Source organism: Eretmochelys imbricata, chromosome 27, assembly GCF_965152235.1.
Source record: "Eretmochelys imbricata isolate rEreImb1 chromosome 27, rEreImb1.hap1, whole genome shotgun sequence".
NCBI lineage: Eukaryota > Metazoa > Chordata > Testudines > Cheloniidae > Eretmochelys > Eretmochelys imbricata.
Window position 1 is genome coordinate 13,272,520 of NC_135598.1, and position 16,561 is coordinate 13,289,080.

General features: G+C 47.2%; 1 protein-coding gene and 1 long non-coding RNA gene across 3 annotated transcripts; one reads left to right on the forward strand and one right to left on the reverse strand.

Moving 5' to 3' along the window:
• Nucleotides 1–1,397: 1,397 nt before the first annotated feature.
• LOC144258062 (uncharacterized) lies at nucleotides 1,398–15,616 on the reverse strand. Of its 2 annotated transcripts, XR_013344629.1 has the most exons (4): nucleotides 15,431–15,616; nucleotides 13,327–13,410; nucleotides 11,825–11,924; nucleotides 1,398–2,929 (listed from the first exon to the last, which is right to left on the reverse strand). It is a non-coding gene; the product is annotated as an uncharacterized LOC144258062 (long non-coding RNA). The 2 variants fall into 2 exon arrangements; XR_013344628.1 differs by lacking the exons at nucleotides 13,327–13,410; nucleotides 15,431–15,616 and adding an exon at nucleotides 12,329–12,414.
• On the forward strand, nucleotides 3,066–14,177 carry LOC144258060 (gasdermin-A-like). Its single transcript, XM_077806387.1, has 11 exons — nucleotides 3,066–3,182; nucleotides 6,332–6,576; nucleotides 6,814–7,003; nucleotides 7,356–7,521; nucleotides 7,628–7,721; nucleotides 7,919–7,960; nucleotides 8,565–8,594; nucleotides 9,840–9,985; nucleotides 10,489–10,639; nucleotides 11,322–11,395; nucleotides 12,941–14,177. The coding sequence occupies exons 2-11, from the start codon at nucleotides 6,360–6,362 to the stop codon at nucleotides 13,181–13,183; spliced, it is 1,353 nt and encodes a 450-aa protein (XP_077662513.1). The 5' UTR covers nucleotides 3,066–3,182; nucleotides 6,332–6,359; the 3' UTR covers nucleotides 13,184–14,177.
• Nucleotides 15,617–16,561: the final 945 nt, after the last annotated feature.

Genomic DNA, 16,561 nt, shown 5'->3' on the forward strand with positions numbered 1-16,561 from the left:
CCCCACCCTCTGCTCCCAGGCTGTGTTCAACTTGCCCTCTCAGGAAAGGCCTGGAAGCAGCGATCAGCCTGTTTGCAGCAGGGCCTGAGTGTTGGCAAATCCAGGCTGTGGCCGGCCACGAAGGAGTGTGGATTCCAGAGTCACTGACAACATCCTCCTGCCAGCTTGCTCTAGTTTAACTGGGGAAGGAGGGCAAATTCAAGGGTCCCAGCTGCACTGGGATCATGTGGCAGCAGAAGGGGGCGGTCCTGAGAGAAGTCCCCCAAAAGTTCCAAAACAAAACATGGCCCTGCACATAGTTGTCTCCCTGGGGCGAGGGTGAGAGAACAAGTGCATGATATGTTGGTTAAGGCATGACAGGCAGGTACTCACATATTACAGTGCTGAGGGCAGCAGGAGAACCTACATAGAAAAGATGCAGCAGTCCAAAGCCCTGGGGCGCTTTGCAGGTTACAAGTCAGTGCCTTGAAACGAATCAGAAATGCATGCACCCTGCAGATCTCTGACCAGGACAAAGCTGCAATGGGGCAGGGGGGGTTACAATGCATCAGGCCATTAGGTTAATGGGTGGACGCAAATCTCTAAGAATCGACACCAGCAACGCAGGGCACCTCGGATGATGCCTCCATGAGCACGGAGCCTTCTGGCTCACATCTGGTGCAAGAGAGATGTTGTTTGAGCCAGGAGAACTGAGTTAGCAGCCTGGGCAGTTACACTCATCAGACTCATCTGGCAGCATGTGGGGGAAGACAGGAAGCTCTACCTCAGAGCCCAGCCGGGCTGGTTAGTTTTGTGTAGCGGGGAGGGTGGGCACCCGGTTCATTGACATCAATATTTTCTCAGTGGTGGGCTGGAGCCAATAATCCTTAACCAGGCCCCCTGCTTAATGGAGATGCTTCCTGGCTTATGTCTTTTGGGCTCCTGCTGGTTCTAGTCTTTGTTCTTCTCACACTGTGTGATACATGGAGCCAGCACACGAATTTGCCTCACCCCCTGCCTGATCCTAGATGTTGCTTTTGGGTGACAGTGACATTCCCCTGGTGTTATCCAGACCAGTGATCTCCTAGGTCACTCCAATCCTCGGCTCTGAGAGCCAGCCTTACCCTGCTCTGCTGTGAGAACCCCGCTCCTGGGCTGTTCACACACAGCCTCTGGTATGTAAGCTGCTCCCAGCTATGAGTGAGCCCTTTTGGCCAGCTGCTGCTTGGATTCTGCAACCGAATGACATATCTCCAGTCCCAGAGACAACCCTAGGAACCTCTGTCTTGCAGGGTCCAGTTATGCCCACTGGATGCTGCAAGCTTATATGAGTTCATCAACTTAACAAAGAAATTGATATGTACCAGGCTTGTTATCCCAAGGAGTATCTGTGACAAGCTTCAAACCAAACACACTGCTTCAGGTAGAATAAACAAACAAATTTATTAACTACAAAAGATAGATTGTAAGTGATTATAAACCAAAGCACAAGTCAGATTTGGTCAAATGAAATAAAAGCAAAACGCAATCTAAGCTGATCTAAACACTTTCAATGCCCTTACAAATTTAGATGCTTCTCAACACAGGCTGGCTGGTTGCCCTTCAGCCAGGCTCTCCCCTTTGATCAGCGCTTCAGTCACTTGGTGGTGGTGTCTGTAGCATGGCAAACATCTCTCCCTTTCTTCCCTCTTCGCTTTGCCCCCCCTCTTCAGAGTCAGGTGAGTATTACTTCATTGTAAGGGAAGGGGGGGTGACTCACTTGAGAGTCCAACAGATCCTTTGTTGCTGCCTAGGCCAGTGTTCTTTGTTCCTGTGAGGCGGGGCTGGGTTTGTCCCATACGTGCCCTGATGAGATGTGAACTGCCCCTCTACTCCTGGAGAGTTTCACCTGGGTGTGTTTTAAGCCATGAGAACACATTTTCAGCCTCATAACTATATACATGAAATTACAACCTATAACGTTACTATAACAACAATGCTTAGTGAACCATGAGCCTTCTGAAGACACCCGACACGACAAACTTTGCATTGGATATCACACAATCATAAGGATGAACATGGGGGTGTAGGGTGTTCCCCCAAGGTACAGAACATCACAGTGACATAGCTGGGTCTATGCAGGGGACTACACCGCCCGCCAACCCCCACTGCATGTCCCTTTCCCTGAGCCGCAGGCCAGGTAAGGGAAAGGGTGGTGAAGGAGGAAGTGGCCAAGCTCTGTCCTGGGCTGTGCTGGAGGCAGGAACGGATGCAGAGCTGCACGTGGAACAGGCTGTGAGGGCTGGACATTACAGCTGGAAGCAGGTCTGTGTGGGACTGGGGGGGAAGCAGCAGTAACTGGGCAGGGAGCAACAGCAGAGACACTAACTGGGTGCTGTACAAACACAGAACAAATAAACCAGTGCTGCCCAAAGAGTTCAAACGCTTAAGAGCCTGATCATGAGACTGTCGAAAGGAGTATCATAAGTGTGCACGCTGGTTCTCGAGCTGGCTTTTCACCTTCCTGCCCAGCTGGAGCGATGTTTTTTTCATAAGCAAACACCCCTCACACTGCCTCTGCCATCTGAGCCTGGGGGTATTTTCACATTGGAGGTCCAGTTTTTGCCCATTTAAAGAGTCAGTCTGCAGAGGGGATGAGTTAATCTGTCTAGGTTCCTTTCTTATATGATGTCGCCCCAAAAGTATAAAGTGTCCACATAATTTTGTATATACAACTGATGGGGTGTAAAACATGCAATCCACCACGCCACGTCCGCCCATTTGCTTCTCTCACAAGGCTCCATACCGAGCAGGGCATGCTGCTGGGGCCTGTCACTGCTGGAGCTGACACCGTGAAGTGGCACTGTCGTACTCTGGAGGAGGCACGTTGTCCAAGTCCACAGGACAGCTTCTGGGCCTGACGTAGGACAAGCAACGCCAAACAGGAGTTTGCAGAAAGTTTGCCAAAATGCTGAGATGGAAAAAAAACGAGAGGACCAGCTGCTTGGAGGCAGAATTGAAAGCAAAAAAAAAAAACCCCCACACTTCGGCAGGTCGGTTCAGGCAACCACTTCCTGTACTGTCACAGGAAGTAGAGAGGAATCAGGGTTTTTTTAATTTCAACTGCTGAAAAAGGAAACTCTAAGAAGCCATGCTGAGATGAGGAGAGACATAGCTGATCACACCACTGACAAACTGGTCCTGCCAAGTCTTCAGGCAGAGTGGTAAGTGTTTAATCAAGAGACTGAAATAATGATGCAAGCTTAGGGAAATACCAGTAGGGGAGGGCTATTCGTTGTTCGACTGGAGCACAAAAAAAAGACCAAAAAGAAAAGGAGTACTTGTGGCACCTTAGAGACTAACCAATTTATTTGAGCATGAGCTTTCGTGAGCTACAGCTCACTTCATCAGATGCATACCGTGGAAACTGCAGCAGACTTTATATATACACAGAGAATATGAAACAATACCTCCTCCCACCCCACTGTCCTGCTGGTAATAGCTTATCTAAAGTAATCTTCAGGTTAGGCCATTTCCTGATGAAGTGAGCTGTAGCTCACGAAAGCTCATGCTCAAATAAATTGGTTAGTCTCTAAGGTGCCACAAGTACTCCTTTTCTTTTTGCGAATACAGACTAACACGGCTGTTACTCTGAAACCTGTCAAAAAAAAAGACCCTGCCCCGTTTGGTTTCTAATCAATGCCTTTCTGCTCTTTAAACAAATCCATGCTCCTGGAGTGTTTGGTTTTAAAAAGAACCACCACTTATGGGCTATGAGTAAAGCAAGTTATGTAAAACACAGGAAGAAAAGAACAGTGATTTTTTTTTCAGGAGGGGTGGACAGTATTAACCTGAAGTATAAAGGTGAGGAGGAGCAACCCTTCTGTCCTTCTTCATAGGAGCTGAATCCCAGCCATGAGGGGAAACTTCACTGGGCACAGAGCAAAAGCATATAACTTTCTTCTGTCTGGGCAAGTTTAGTTCTGTAAATTACGATCACATTACTTTGTCCTTTCCTATGCCCTCCACATCCTAATACTTCAGATGATGGTCAAAGTACAGAGAAAAGTGGGGGCAGAGGTGAGCTCATGAGACAGACCTGAAAAGGGATGTTGCCTGGAGGGCACTAGTTTCCTTTTTGCCCCAGCCAGATGTTTAACTCCCAGCTGTGAGGATAGGGAAGCTCTCAGCTTCCATGCTCCCTATTATTGACCTAAGCTAACAACATCCAGTCCTGTATGTTCACGCTGGGGTAACTGGCACAGAATGAGACAGACGGTCTCCAAACCTGTGTGGGGAGTTATGTGAACTCCCCCTCTACAATTCCAAAACGAAACTAGTGAATCATTTTGAAAACATTTTTTAAATCTCTGTATTGGAATTATTATATGCAGCATCCATTAATCAGTGTTTGTTGTCCAGATCTTTGACTGCTCTGCCTTTCCCTAGGGCACTGGGCTGTGGATTGCGAGCTCTGGAAGGTCTGGGTCTAGTGGTTAGAGCAAGATACCAGAAGTGAAAACTTCCAGGCTCTATCCCCAGCTCTGCCACTGACTCGCTCTGTGACCTTGGGCAAGTTATATCTACTCTATGCTTCAGTTTCCCTCTCTGTGAAATGCCAGTGACAGCAACCTACCTTTGTGTTCTTGGATCTAATGATGAAAAGTACCTGCACAATAGCTAATTATTTATTATTGCCCTCCTTAGATCATAAGCTCTTTGCAGCAAGAAAATTCTCTAGCTCTTTATTTCATGAAATTTGGATGTTGATGGTTCAAGCTGAATGCTTGCTGGCGACAGTTGTTTTTAAGGATAAGGTGTAGTGGGCTGCTAGAATCCCAGCAGTGGGAGAGGACAACATTGTCTGGAATCCTCTTCAACTAATCTGTTGTCATTCAAGAAATTTCATTTGTATTGTTCACCCATCGCAGGGGAGTAATGATCAAGTTCCTTTAGAAACTAATTTCATCCTCTGACCCTAAACAATCTACATGATCAGAGACGTGGGCGGCAGGTATAATAGGCCAGGGCTGGGGTGCCGCCCGACCCCTGGTTGCAGGGTTTTGGGGGAAGTTTTTGATTATGTCCCATGCAGATTCTGGGTGGCTGAAGCGGCATATGCTATTCAGTTTCCCAGGTTCATCAGTAATCTCCCAGGTCTTGAGAAACATTATTGATGAACCCAGGAAGCTGAAAGGAGTACTTGTGGCACCTTAGAGACTAACCAATTTATTTGAGCATGAGCTTTCGTGAGCTCATGCTCAAATAAATTGGTTAGTCTCTAAGGTGCCACAAGTACTCCTTTTCTTTTTGCGAATACAGACTAACATGGCTGTTACTCTGAAACCAGGAAGCTGAGTAGCAAATATCACCTCCTCAGCCACCCCGGAACCTGCATGAGGCATATCAGAAGCTTCTTCGGACAAGAATGAGAGGCTTTTCCCTGGGACAGCTTGGGGAGGGGAAGGGAGGTATGGCTGGGACTGGCCTGGGGCTCCTCTGAGAAGACTGCGGGCGGGGAGGGGGGTGCTCAGGGCACCTCTGGCGGGGAGGAAGGACTCATGGCTCCAGCCGCGGGGAAGGGGGTTTCGGGGCTCCAGCTATGGGGAGAGGTCATGGTGGGGGGGCAGAGCCAAGGGCTCACTTTCCCTAAAGGGGGCTCCACGCCCCGCCCATGATCAAAAAGTATACAGGATACGATTTGCAAGGATATGATTAAATGAACCTACTTTGGGAGATGTAGGTCCTGCTCACAACTCTTGAACTGACTCACTGTGTCTGATCTTGGGCAAATCACGTCTCTCTAACTGGGTGTAATAACCGTGGCCCATCCCACAGGCCATTTGTGGAGCTTAGGCCTTTCTACACTGGCATGTGTCGACCTAGCTGTGGCAGTGTCTTCACTTAAATTTGGCTCCCACCCACGTAAGTGCGTCTCTACGCCAATTTAGTAACAGCACCTCGCCAAGCAGCGTAGAGTCACAGTCAAGGTAATTAGGTGGACACAGTGTCAATGTAGACCCTGTTGCTTACATCAGCTGTTACTGGTCTCCAGGAGCAGTCCCACAATGTTGCCCCCTGACAATGCAATCAATGCAAGCACTCCTGTTGAGGACACACACTGCTGACACAACGATCCCAGTGTGCACTCACACAAGTGATTTAATAACAACAATAGCTGTATGCCAGCATAAGCTAGATCAACATAATTTTGGTCAACAGGGCCTTAGGTTTTTTGCTTGTTTTTAAGAGCTCTGAGCAGGTAAAACTTGCTGTCAAAGAGCAAGATACCTTGCTGCAACCTCCAGTTGATTTCAGATGTGTTTGCTTCACTTGTCTTTGCCTCCTAAGGTAAAAGTACATTTTGCTTCAGTTAAAGGGTACATCAGGCTGCAGACAGGATGTTTCACAAGGTAACCAAAGACCTGGCAAAGCAGCTGGCTCACGATGGAGATCTGATCCCAGTTTGCAGCCTTATCGACCAAGATCAATTCAGACCCCTAAACCTCGTTCGAAGGCAACCAAAAAAGAGATTATGGAGGACTCAGCACTGCTACTACAAAACGGGATTTAGGCTCTGTGACGTTCTGGTACCTGGACAGGACAGCAGAAAGCCAGGTAATGCCAGTCTTCCCACATTATTTACCTGTCCAGTGTGGCAACACTGCCTGCAGCATCCTGGGCTTGAGAGGCTGTTTTCTTTCAGTGACTGGCTAGGGAACTATGCTGCTTGTGTCTGAACTCTGTCAGGCCTCATCCTTCCTGTGTGCACAGGAGCTATGGGCCATAATTACATATTAGTGGTACAAAGAGAATGTGTTAACTCTTGCAGGGTTTCTCTTCCCCCCACCCCAGATGTTCAGGATTCACGCTCGATCACTGTTAAGGATTACATTGATGGCACAGTAGCGTGGACTATTAAGCTGCCTGATGACTTTGTGAGAACGGAAGTGACAGGAGCTGCCAGCACCTACCAAGGGAAGTCCATCAAGGTGAAAAGAGTAGAGGTCAGCCCAGCAGACCTCATGTTGCTACAAGGAGAAAGGTGAGGCTGGCAGAAATGTGGGAAGGAAGGACTGCTCTAATTTATGCGGCTGCTGCCCCTGGGCCCATGTCAGCTGCTGAGAGTAGCTGTAACAGGGCCACATCTCATTTCCCCTGCCCGCACCTCTCATCAGCACTATGAAAGGAGATGGAATAGAGGCTTCCATGGCTTTGTGAACTCAGGGATTCTGCTTAGATCAGGGGAATTCCCTGGTGGACACTTAACCCAGCTTTCATCTTGCTCTCTGCCCCCAGAGTGGCAAATTCAAGAATAAGGGGAGCCAGTGTCAAGACTGTACAGTAACCTACAGAAAGAAACTCAGTAGTGATGCAGAGTTCACTTCTTTTTTTAGGAAAATCAACATGGACCATTCCTTCATTGAGGGTTTAAGGAAGCGCAGAGAGAACTTGTACGTGATCAATGAGGCTGTACAGGTTTTGGAGGAGACCACATTTTCCAAGTCCAGTACTATAGAAGGCAGCATTCTGAATGAGATCTGTGTCCATTTTTCATTAAAGGTTCGATTTCTATCTAGATTCAGGAAATGCAGGGGGGGAACAGCCCCCTCTTTTTAGCACATCTCTGTGCTGTGTGTGCTCGCTAACTTCTCTTTCCATGAACCAGGGCACCAGAGGCAGCCAGAGAGTCATAGTTATCCCTAAGGACTGTGTCTTGGCGTTCAGAATCAAGCCACTCATTATTCAAAGTGAATCATGGGGTAAGCATCATCCACAAAACTCATCCACTATGGGAGGAAAAAAGCAACGCATTAGAAATGAACTTCCCAAGATGTAACAGATATTTGCAAGTGGGGTAGTGGTATTTTCAGGTTTAAATACTGCTGGTGAAAACCTGAAGCATCAAATAACTCTTCAAAGGTTATAAATGGTCATTTCCCTTTCTGTATCTTCCCAGGCATTTCCCATTATCCAGATGATGAAACATTTGTTGCCGATGGTAAACAGAACACTTCGCTATCTTCGTTTGTGTTGATTCTCCCTTTAAAGCGGGATTTTTAAATCAGTTTAGTTAAAATAGTGTAACTTTGTGTATAGACACATATCAATTTAATCCTGGCTTAGAGCCGTTTACCTTGCACCACGACATTTCAGGGGCAAACTAAATTGATATAGCCAGTTTTAATCCATTGCAGGGCTTTGCACCAGTTTAATCTGTTTTTAAACTCATAGATTCATAGATATTTAGGTCAGAAGGGACCATTATGATCATCTAGTCTCAGATTATCTTAAACCAGTGCAATCTGTATGTAGACAAGCCCCCAATGTTGCTAATACGGATGTAGCTGAATTTAGCAACAGTGGGAATTTTTTTGAAAATTTCCTTAGTGCAAACAAGGCTCCAGAGTGGTTATTTTAGCCAGTTCATGAAAAATTATATTTATTAACAAGGATAATGGCTTTCCTCAAATATACGTACCCTTTATACAGACACAGTCCTTTTAGTGGAGTAAAGATAAATGCACATTGGTGTTGACAACAATTCATAATTACAAGGGCTCAACTTCTAAGTTACTTTTTCCTTCACCTCTCTGCCTTCACAGGTCCAACAGAGGAATCTGATTACTCCCCAGGTAGGTAGCTCTTTGTATCCTGATGTCCGATGAGGATGTTATAATGTAGACAAATCGTTTCAGGGTGTTCTGACCTTATAAGTCATTGCTCAGGGAAGCCACCTAGAGATACATAGATTTCCCAGACTTTTCACTCTGCAAAGCACTTCATAACAAAGAAATCCTCTCACAGACCCACCTCTTTTGACATCCCACTGCTTGATTCTCAGAACATTTCACTCTAAACTACCAGAAAGGTACCCACAGACTATGGAAATATCCACAAGCCAGCTAGAAAAATATTACTCCATAGCTTGATGTCTGCACCACATAGGTTATAAAGATTTGTTTCTGGACTGTATACTGAGTTTCAGGACCTGACTGCTATTTCCAATTTTTCACCTTTACAGTCACAAATGCCTGTGCAAAATGGATGTAAAATGCTACCAATTCAGAACTGACTCATACCCACTAAAATGTTTTACATACATTCTGAACGGGTGTTCAGTGATGCACACATTGTTTGCACAGGGGTAAGTGATGACACAAAGTTCAAAGGAGCGGGGAATCATGCTCACAAGGTATATTCTTGTCATCTCTCATACAGAGATCTCATATACAGGATTTGAAATTTCACCAGATGCCACAGCATGAAAATCAAAATTGACACAGTTTAAGTGGCAAATATAAGACAGTGACAATTTATGTTGACTTTCATGTGATTTGGATATTTCTCACTTATCAGAAAGCAGCATAGGAATGTCTGTAAACAAAAATTTGATGTCATTATGTAACAATTTCATCTCACTGTACTTGTTAATGTAAAGTGGTGTAAACCTGACAATCATCATACAAAATTCCTTGACAAAGCAATGGTTTATTCTGCTGTGCATTTCATATAGACTACCCTTAACCTATGGCTTGGAAATATTTTAGTGGACTAATCTTTTTTCAGTGAAGGAATTAGAATGAGATGATTTGTATTCTATTCTAGGCTGTTATTAACTCATCTTGTGACTTTGGACAAGTTAGTTCTGTAACATAGAAAAATATTCACTTTAATAAGAAAACGCATCAAGATCCTTGGATAGGAGGCATTAACTGAGAACAAAGTATTATTAATTACCTAATGTGTGATTCTGTGAATATTCACAGAAGCCTTTCCAAATCTAAGTTTTCCACATCTAAATTTTGAGTCCTATCTGACCCTTTTGAACTGGGACAAGCAGGGAATCCTGCATTCTGACTCTCCTCCGCTGTTTTCAGATGGAGGAATGGAAGGCCTACAGAGAGAAGTTGAAAAGGAATGTGCAGAGCTCTCACAGTTGTCCACAGATCTGTGTGCCAAGTTCTTAAAATCAATCATAGCCATGATAATAAACATCGACCTCTTGCAAGAACTCAAACTCAAGGTAAAGCTCCTTTTTTCAGTCATTATGGGTTTAAAGACCTCCCGCCCCCACTCAGAGGTCCTTCCTATCCTGTGACCATCTGTCAGTTCAACACCTTCTGATCTGGTCCCCATTGCCATATAAGTAGATAAACTAAACGCGAAACCCCAGCCTTGCTCTGGAAGGAAGATGGGCAGAATTACTTGGTAGGCCTCTTTTGTCTAACTTCTATGAGTATCATTTTAAAAGGCACACCGAAATTCCTACATGTGAATATGCCAATGGACCATTTCATCCGGCATCCTGTATCTTACAGCAGCAAATATGAATATTCAACTCCCCTAATCCCCAGTTGTGCTATAGTAGATAGCTGAGGTTAGGAAAAATGTGGTCTCCCAACACCGCTTTCCTCCCAGCATAGTCAGATGCATACTTCAGTACTTCACATGACCACGCTGGATTAGTGTCTCTCTTAGTAGCCCCCAATCCTCAGTCCTGAAGCTTTTTTCCCCCCCAACCCACAGCTAGAAGAGGCTTTTGAAGATGCTGATAAATGTGAGCTAAAGAGTGAGAATCCAGACTTGGAAGACTTGCTAAACACTTTACAGGATTCTGCAGGAAACATAAATCTTTACCTTGCTGGGCCGGTTCTCTACACTCTTCAAGCACTTGGTGGTAAGAATAAGTTCTGGGTATTTTAATGGGGGCACCCAACCACACCAATACATAAGAAATGAGTCTGCCTACGAAGAACAGAATGAACGATGAAGGAGAACTTGCATGGTTCAGACATTCCTTAGATTCTTGGCTACGGCAGGGTACAGTCTGCTGAGAATTTGGACCTGCTTTTGGCAGACAGTACCACCTAATACAGTGTACCATTTGCCAGACATAGCATTGTGATGGAGTTTACATCCCGTTATGGCATCCTAGCAGAATCCTCATATTGAGGCACCTACTTGGAAACACAATGCATTGGAGAACCCAGAATATAACACAGAGGACCTGAAACCTCAGCAAGAACCTGAGGAAGGGTGGTTAAGTAACAGAAGTGGGGGAATCAGGACTCTCCAGTTCTATTCAGTTTTGCCACCACTTGTTCTGTGACTTTGGGCAAGCCACTTCCTCCCTTGCCTGTGTGGCCCAATCTGCATAATGAGAATAGTAATTTCAACCACTCACCCCCCTCACAAGGATAGTAAAACTTAATTTAGTCAAATTATTAAAGTGCTTTGAGATCATCAGAAGGGAGTGCAGACAACTGATGGTTATCCACCTGGGCTTGTCCACCCTCTGCACTTACCCTCTTACCGCCCAGAAAAAAAACCCTTTTCTCACATGATTTCTTCTTTTTCAGAGCTAACTGAGGATCAGTTACTGCGGCTGGCACAGTCTGTGAAGAAGCAGATTGTATCTAAACAGCTTGAGCTGGTGAGAGAGAACGCCAGTGAAAAACCGCGCCACACATCTCTCAATGAAGTCTTCCCTTTTGTGGTTTTAAATCAAAGCTATGATTAGATCAGGGCATAAGCAGCAACGTCACAGCTTGAAGTGATGCAAAGGAAGGGTTACTACAGTCTTCAGACAAGGCTGGGACCATAACTGCCCACTTTCAGCGAGATCCACTAAAACACGGAGGCCCAAATTTTCTGACACTAAGGGACACATGGCATCTACCCAGGAAGCAATGGGTGGCACGAGATTGCAGATACAGGATATGTCTAAAAAAACTGAACAGAAGCAACCCTACCAACTGTTGGCATTTTTATTCTCCTTGATAGATGAACAGAAATTACTTTGTAATTTGAATTCAGCATGTTCTAGCTATGCTGTTGCCCAGTGTAACGGGGTCGCACTCACCTCTCGTGAGCACCCTCTGCCTGAGTGCTTCCACTCTCTCCCTCTGTTTGTGGTGGGTCTTTGCTGACTCAGCCCACCGGCCAAGTCATACACAGTCTCTCTGTGAGATAAAAGCAAAGCAAACCTTTTCAGGGTACAAGTCTAACAGGGCTTCTCTCAGTGCCCTCTATAATGTCTCTCTGTTTGTCCCTGCTCCAGAATACAGTGCCCCAAGGCTCCTCCACTGGAGGCAATGGCTTCGCCCTCTCAGGGCCTTTCTGGCCCCAGCTCTTCACCTGGGCCATTACAGTTCAGTTCCCCTTCTGGGGTGCCTCAAAGTCCAGGGTACTTTCCGAGTAGCTGGTTGGGGGGGGGAGGGGGACCCAGGCCCACCCTCCACTCCAGGTTGCAGCCCAGGTTCCCTGTAGATAGCAGCCATCCATAACGTCCCTTTAAATAAACGGTGTTGCTGCTATAATTGCCTTGGCCACTTTCCCATGGCTCCGGCACACTCTTCACCCTTACCTCAGGGCCTTGTCCTTGTAGAGTCCCAGCAGCCAGCCTGGAACACCAGTCACCCTCCTCCAGCTCTAGCAAGGAACTGAACTCTCTCTAGCCCTGCAGCTCTTCTTATACTGCCCTGCTGGTCCCTGATTGGTTGCTTCCCACACAGCCACTCTAGGCATCTTGGAGGACCTCTCTACTGCCCTTTTCTGGGGCAGGGTGTGGCAGGGCCACAAGGCCTCCAGCAGGGGGCCTCAGGGCCTAGTCCACCCCATTACACCCAGTTTTACCCTCACTCAGCAGTTACTGGGAGACCATAGCTGTGGGTTGCATTGGTGTGTCATGCTCCTGCTTTAAAGGCAAAATACTCACTTTTAGGGAACAACTAATCCAGGAAAAATTGGAAATAAGTGTTTATCATGATCTTAACAGAAAATAAGAATCTTAGTTCTAATAATGCACATTTACACACAGCACTTTTCACCTTCAAGGATCTCGGAGCACTTTGCATACTGAAAGACAGAGATCATTTATTCATCCACTGCAGTGACTCTGGTGAAGTTCTGACAGAGGCTTATTCCTGTAGCAGCCAGAGATTTAATATTTTGATTTTGCTTCTTTGTTGTTGCAAAGGTCAAGAGCATCTTGAAGCAAGATTTGCACCTGAAAGAAGCTTTCAGCCTGGATGCCAAGCTGGTCTCCTCGCTGCAAGAGGAGGAACTGAACATAACCAAGGCAATGATAGAGCTGGGTGGAGTAACACTACAGAGAAATGGACCTTCTTTCACTGGGACTGGAGACTTGGCAGCTTTCTCAGCCCTCAAAGCATTGTATGTAGCCTTGTATGCTTTACATCTTCTGTCTAGATCAGACTAGACATGACACCTTTCCTCACATTAGAAGGGATGTCAATAGAAAGACTGAAAAAAGATTTCCTGAGGTTGATTATGGGAAGTGAGTTTTTCTCTACAAAAAGAATCCCCAATTTTATACACACCTATACACTGTAGCAACCTTACTTTGATCTGGATGAGACTCTCTTCATGTCTCCTCAATGCTGCTTCTAGATCAGTGGGTGGGAGAAGGGGACTGTTGCAAGTTGCCTGGCAGCCAAAGAAAGTGAGAAACCAGAACCAAGAATTAAAACAGGTTCTCTCATGACAACCCATGGCCCAGGACGTCATGAGCTTGTCTGCCATATTTTGGCAAAACCGGGCAATGGGAGCTTTTTTTTTTTTTTTTTGGAGGGCGCGCCTGCGGGCCAGAGCCGGGCAGAGCTGCTTGCGCACCTCTGCCTAGGAGCTGGACCTGCCGCTGGCCGCTTCAGGAGCGGCACGGTCCGCGGTGCCAGAATGGGCATGAAGCCTGCCTTTGCACCCCGGCTGCACCACTGACCGGGAGCTGCCAGAGGTAAGTCATCTTTATCCTGTTTTTCTAGTTCTGATAAGGTGGGTAAGGTAATATATCTTATTGGACCAACTTCTGATGGTGAAAGAGACAACCTTTCGAGCTACAGAGAGTTCTCCTCCAGAAGAAGAGCTCTGTGTAGCTTGAAAACTTCTCTCCTTCACCCACCAAAGTTGGTCCAATAAAAGATATTATCTGACCCACATTGTCTCTCTGATATCCTGGGACAAACACAGCTACAACCCTACAATTTTGTAGTTCTGTAGTTTTGATTATGGTATTAATAAAACTCAGTTTTTCTGTGTGTATCATCAATTATCTTCTTCACACTTAATCTTGAAGTTGCTGCCAAAAAACAAACCTGTTATTGGTAACAAGTGCATTTTGCACCCCAAATTAATCATAAGGCAACAAAGTCCAAACAAACTGACCTTTAAATAATGCACAATAAATATAGTCTTTGTCCGTGTTTCTACTACTATTTGAAAACCTTCTTATTTACTTTTACATTCTATATCCTCCTCCTCTTTGTACTGCACTGGTGGTGGTTGGGTTTTTTTATATGACTGGGGTGGTTTTTTTGACTGTTTGTATACCAAGAAGCCCTGATCCTGACTGGAGCCTCTGGGCACTGCTACAATACAGATAAAAACAATCCCTTTCTGGAGGGTTATGGCAGATGTTTTTAAACACACGGATCTATTCACTGATAAGCTGAGCAATTCAAAATATTTTCTTAATATTACGTTACTTCTGAATTCCAGGTACCTTACGCCTGTCTAATCACACATTGCACTCCTTCCAAGATCCCTGGGGATACTGCAAAGAAGAGGGCCTGAGGTCCCTGGGGGGTGAATTCAAGTCTGTTGTATAAAGCACCCCATGGGCTTGTCTACCCTAGAAAGTTTCACATTAACTATACCCATAAAGTTAAAGGAGCAGACCCTTCCCTAGTGTGGGCAGTTATACCAGTATAAAAGGGCTTTTATTGGTATTGCCTATTCTAGTTTGGGAAGTGAAATATGCTATACCATTATTGAGAACCTTTATACTGGTATAACTGTCTACACAAGCACTTACATTGGTGTAACAATATTGGTTTACAAAGTCACATGTCTAACCACACAGTTATACTGGCATAACTTTTCTAACACAGATAAGACCATATTTACAATGTGTCGTGGCAGATGGGCAGAAGTCGTGATCAAAGCTCCACAAGACCGTAAGGAGTGTAACATTTGGATATTGCGGCTTTTGGCATGTGGGTGACTTGCTACCCTGCGTCCCCTCACTCCAGCACCACCCCAGGCCAGGAAAAATTGGGGACGCCATCCAACTTTAGGATATTGTGAAGGCCAAGACTATAACAGGGTTCAAAAAAGAACTAGATAAGTTCATGGAGGACAAGTCCATCAATAGCTATTAGCCAGGATGGGCAGGGATGATGTCCCTAGCCTCTGTTTGCCAGAATCTGGGAATAAGTGACAGGGGATGGATCACTTGATGATTCCCTGTTCTGTTCGTTCCCTCTGGGGCACCTGGCATTGGCCACTGTCGGAAGACAGGAGACTGGGCTAGAGGGACCTTTGGTCTGACCCAGTCTGGCTGTTCTTTTGTTTTTAACAGAGACGCAAGCAAAACTCTGCAACCGGATAAAAAAACAAATCCTAATAACGGCTCTAACGCCTGCAGTGAGTACCACCCACGAGCGCTTACTGTTGGGCACCACGGCTGCCTTGGGCGGAGGCACCAAGCTCTTCTTGAGACCTGGACTGGAAACTCGCTGGAGCAAGGGCCGCATCTTGCCGGGTGTTTGTGCAGCGCCCAGCCCAACAGGGCCGCAGTCAGGCTGGGGCACAACCCCAGTAACAAATGGAAGGTGAACGGGGAGGGGGGCCAGGAGTTCCTCACCCTTTTGGAGACCGGGAGCAACAGCGGAGCTTGAGGAGTTTCCCCTGAGGAAAGAAGGTCACTGGGGGGCGGTGGGGGGGAGCCTCCTGTGGGAGGGGGGTCCCTGTGAGGGAGGAAGTCACTGGAGGGAAGGGGGTCCCATTAGGGGGGAATCTCCTCAGGTGAAGGGGTCTTCCCTGGGGAATGGGGGTCTTTGAGGGGAGGGGATCCCTGGGGTGAAGGGAGCCTTGGGGGGGGGATGGGGGTCTCTGGGATGGAGGGGGTCCCTGGGGAGGAAAGGGGGGAAGGGGGTCTCTGAGAGGGAGGGGGTCCCGGGGGTGAAGGGGGGGAGGGGGTCTCTGAGAGGGAGGGGGTCCCTGGGGGTGAAGGGGGGGAGGGGGTCTCTGAGAGGGAGGGGGTCCCTGGGGGGGAAGGGGGAGTCTCTGAGAGGGAGGGGTCCCTGGGGGGGAAGGGGGGTCTCTGAGAGGGAGGGGTCCCTGGGGGGGAAGGGGGGTCTCTGAGAGGGAGGGGGTCCCGGTGGCTGAAGGGGTCTCTGAGGTCCCGGGTGGGGAAGGGGGGTCTCTGAGAGGGAGGGGGTCCCTGGGGGGGAAAGGGGGGTCTCTGAGAGGGAGGGGGTCCCTGGGGGGGAAGAGGGGGTCTCTGAGAGGGAGGGGGTCCCTGGGGGGGAAGAGGGGGTCTCTGAGAGGGAGGGGTCTCTGAGGTGGAAGGGGGGTCTCTGAGAGGGAGGGGTCCCTGGGGGTGAAAGGGGGAAAGGGGGGTCTCTGAGAGGGAGGGGTCCCTGGGGTGGAAGGGGGGTCTCTGAGAGGGAGGGGTCCCTGGGGGTGAAGGGGTGGAGGGGGTCTCTGAGAGGGAGGGGGTCTCTGAGGTGGAAGGGGGTCTCTGAGAGGGAGGGGTCCCTGGGGGTGAAAGGGGGGTCTCTGAGAGGGAGGGGTCTCT

What these genes read in the sequence shown, in the direction of transcription:
- LOC144258060 (XM_077806387.1), top strand. Translation starts at nt 6,360, where the DNA reads ATGTTTCACAAGGTAACCAAAGACCTGGCAAAGCAGCTGGCTCACGAT. An exon ending in GTGTCCATTTTTCATTAAAG is followed by an intron (nt 7,522 to 7,627) that starts GTTCGATTTCTA and finishes TCCATGAACCAG; the next exon opens with GGCACCAGAGGCAGCCAGAG. An exon ending in GGAATCTGATTACTCCCCAG is followed by an intron (nt 8,595 to 9,839) that starts GTAGGTAGCTCT and finishes CGCTGTTTTCAG; the next exon opens with ATGGAGGAATGGAAGGCCTA.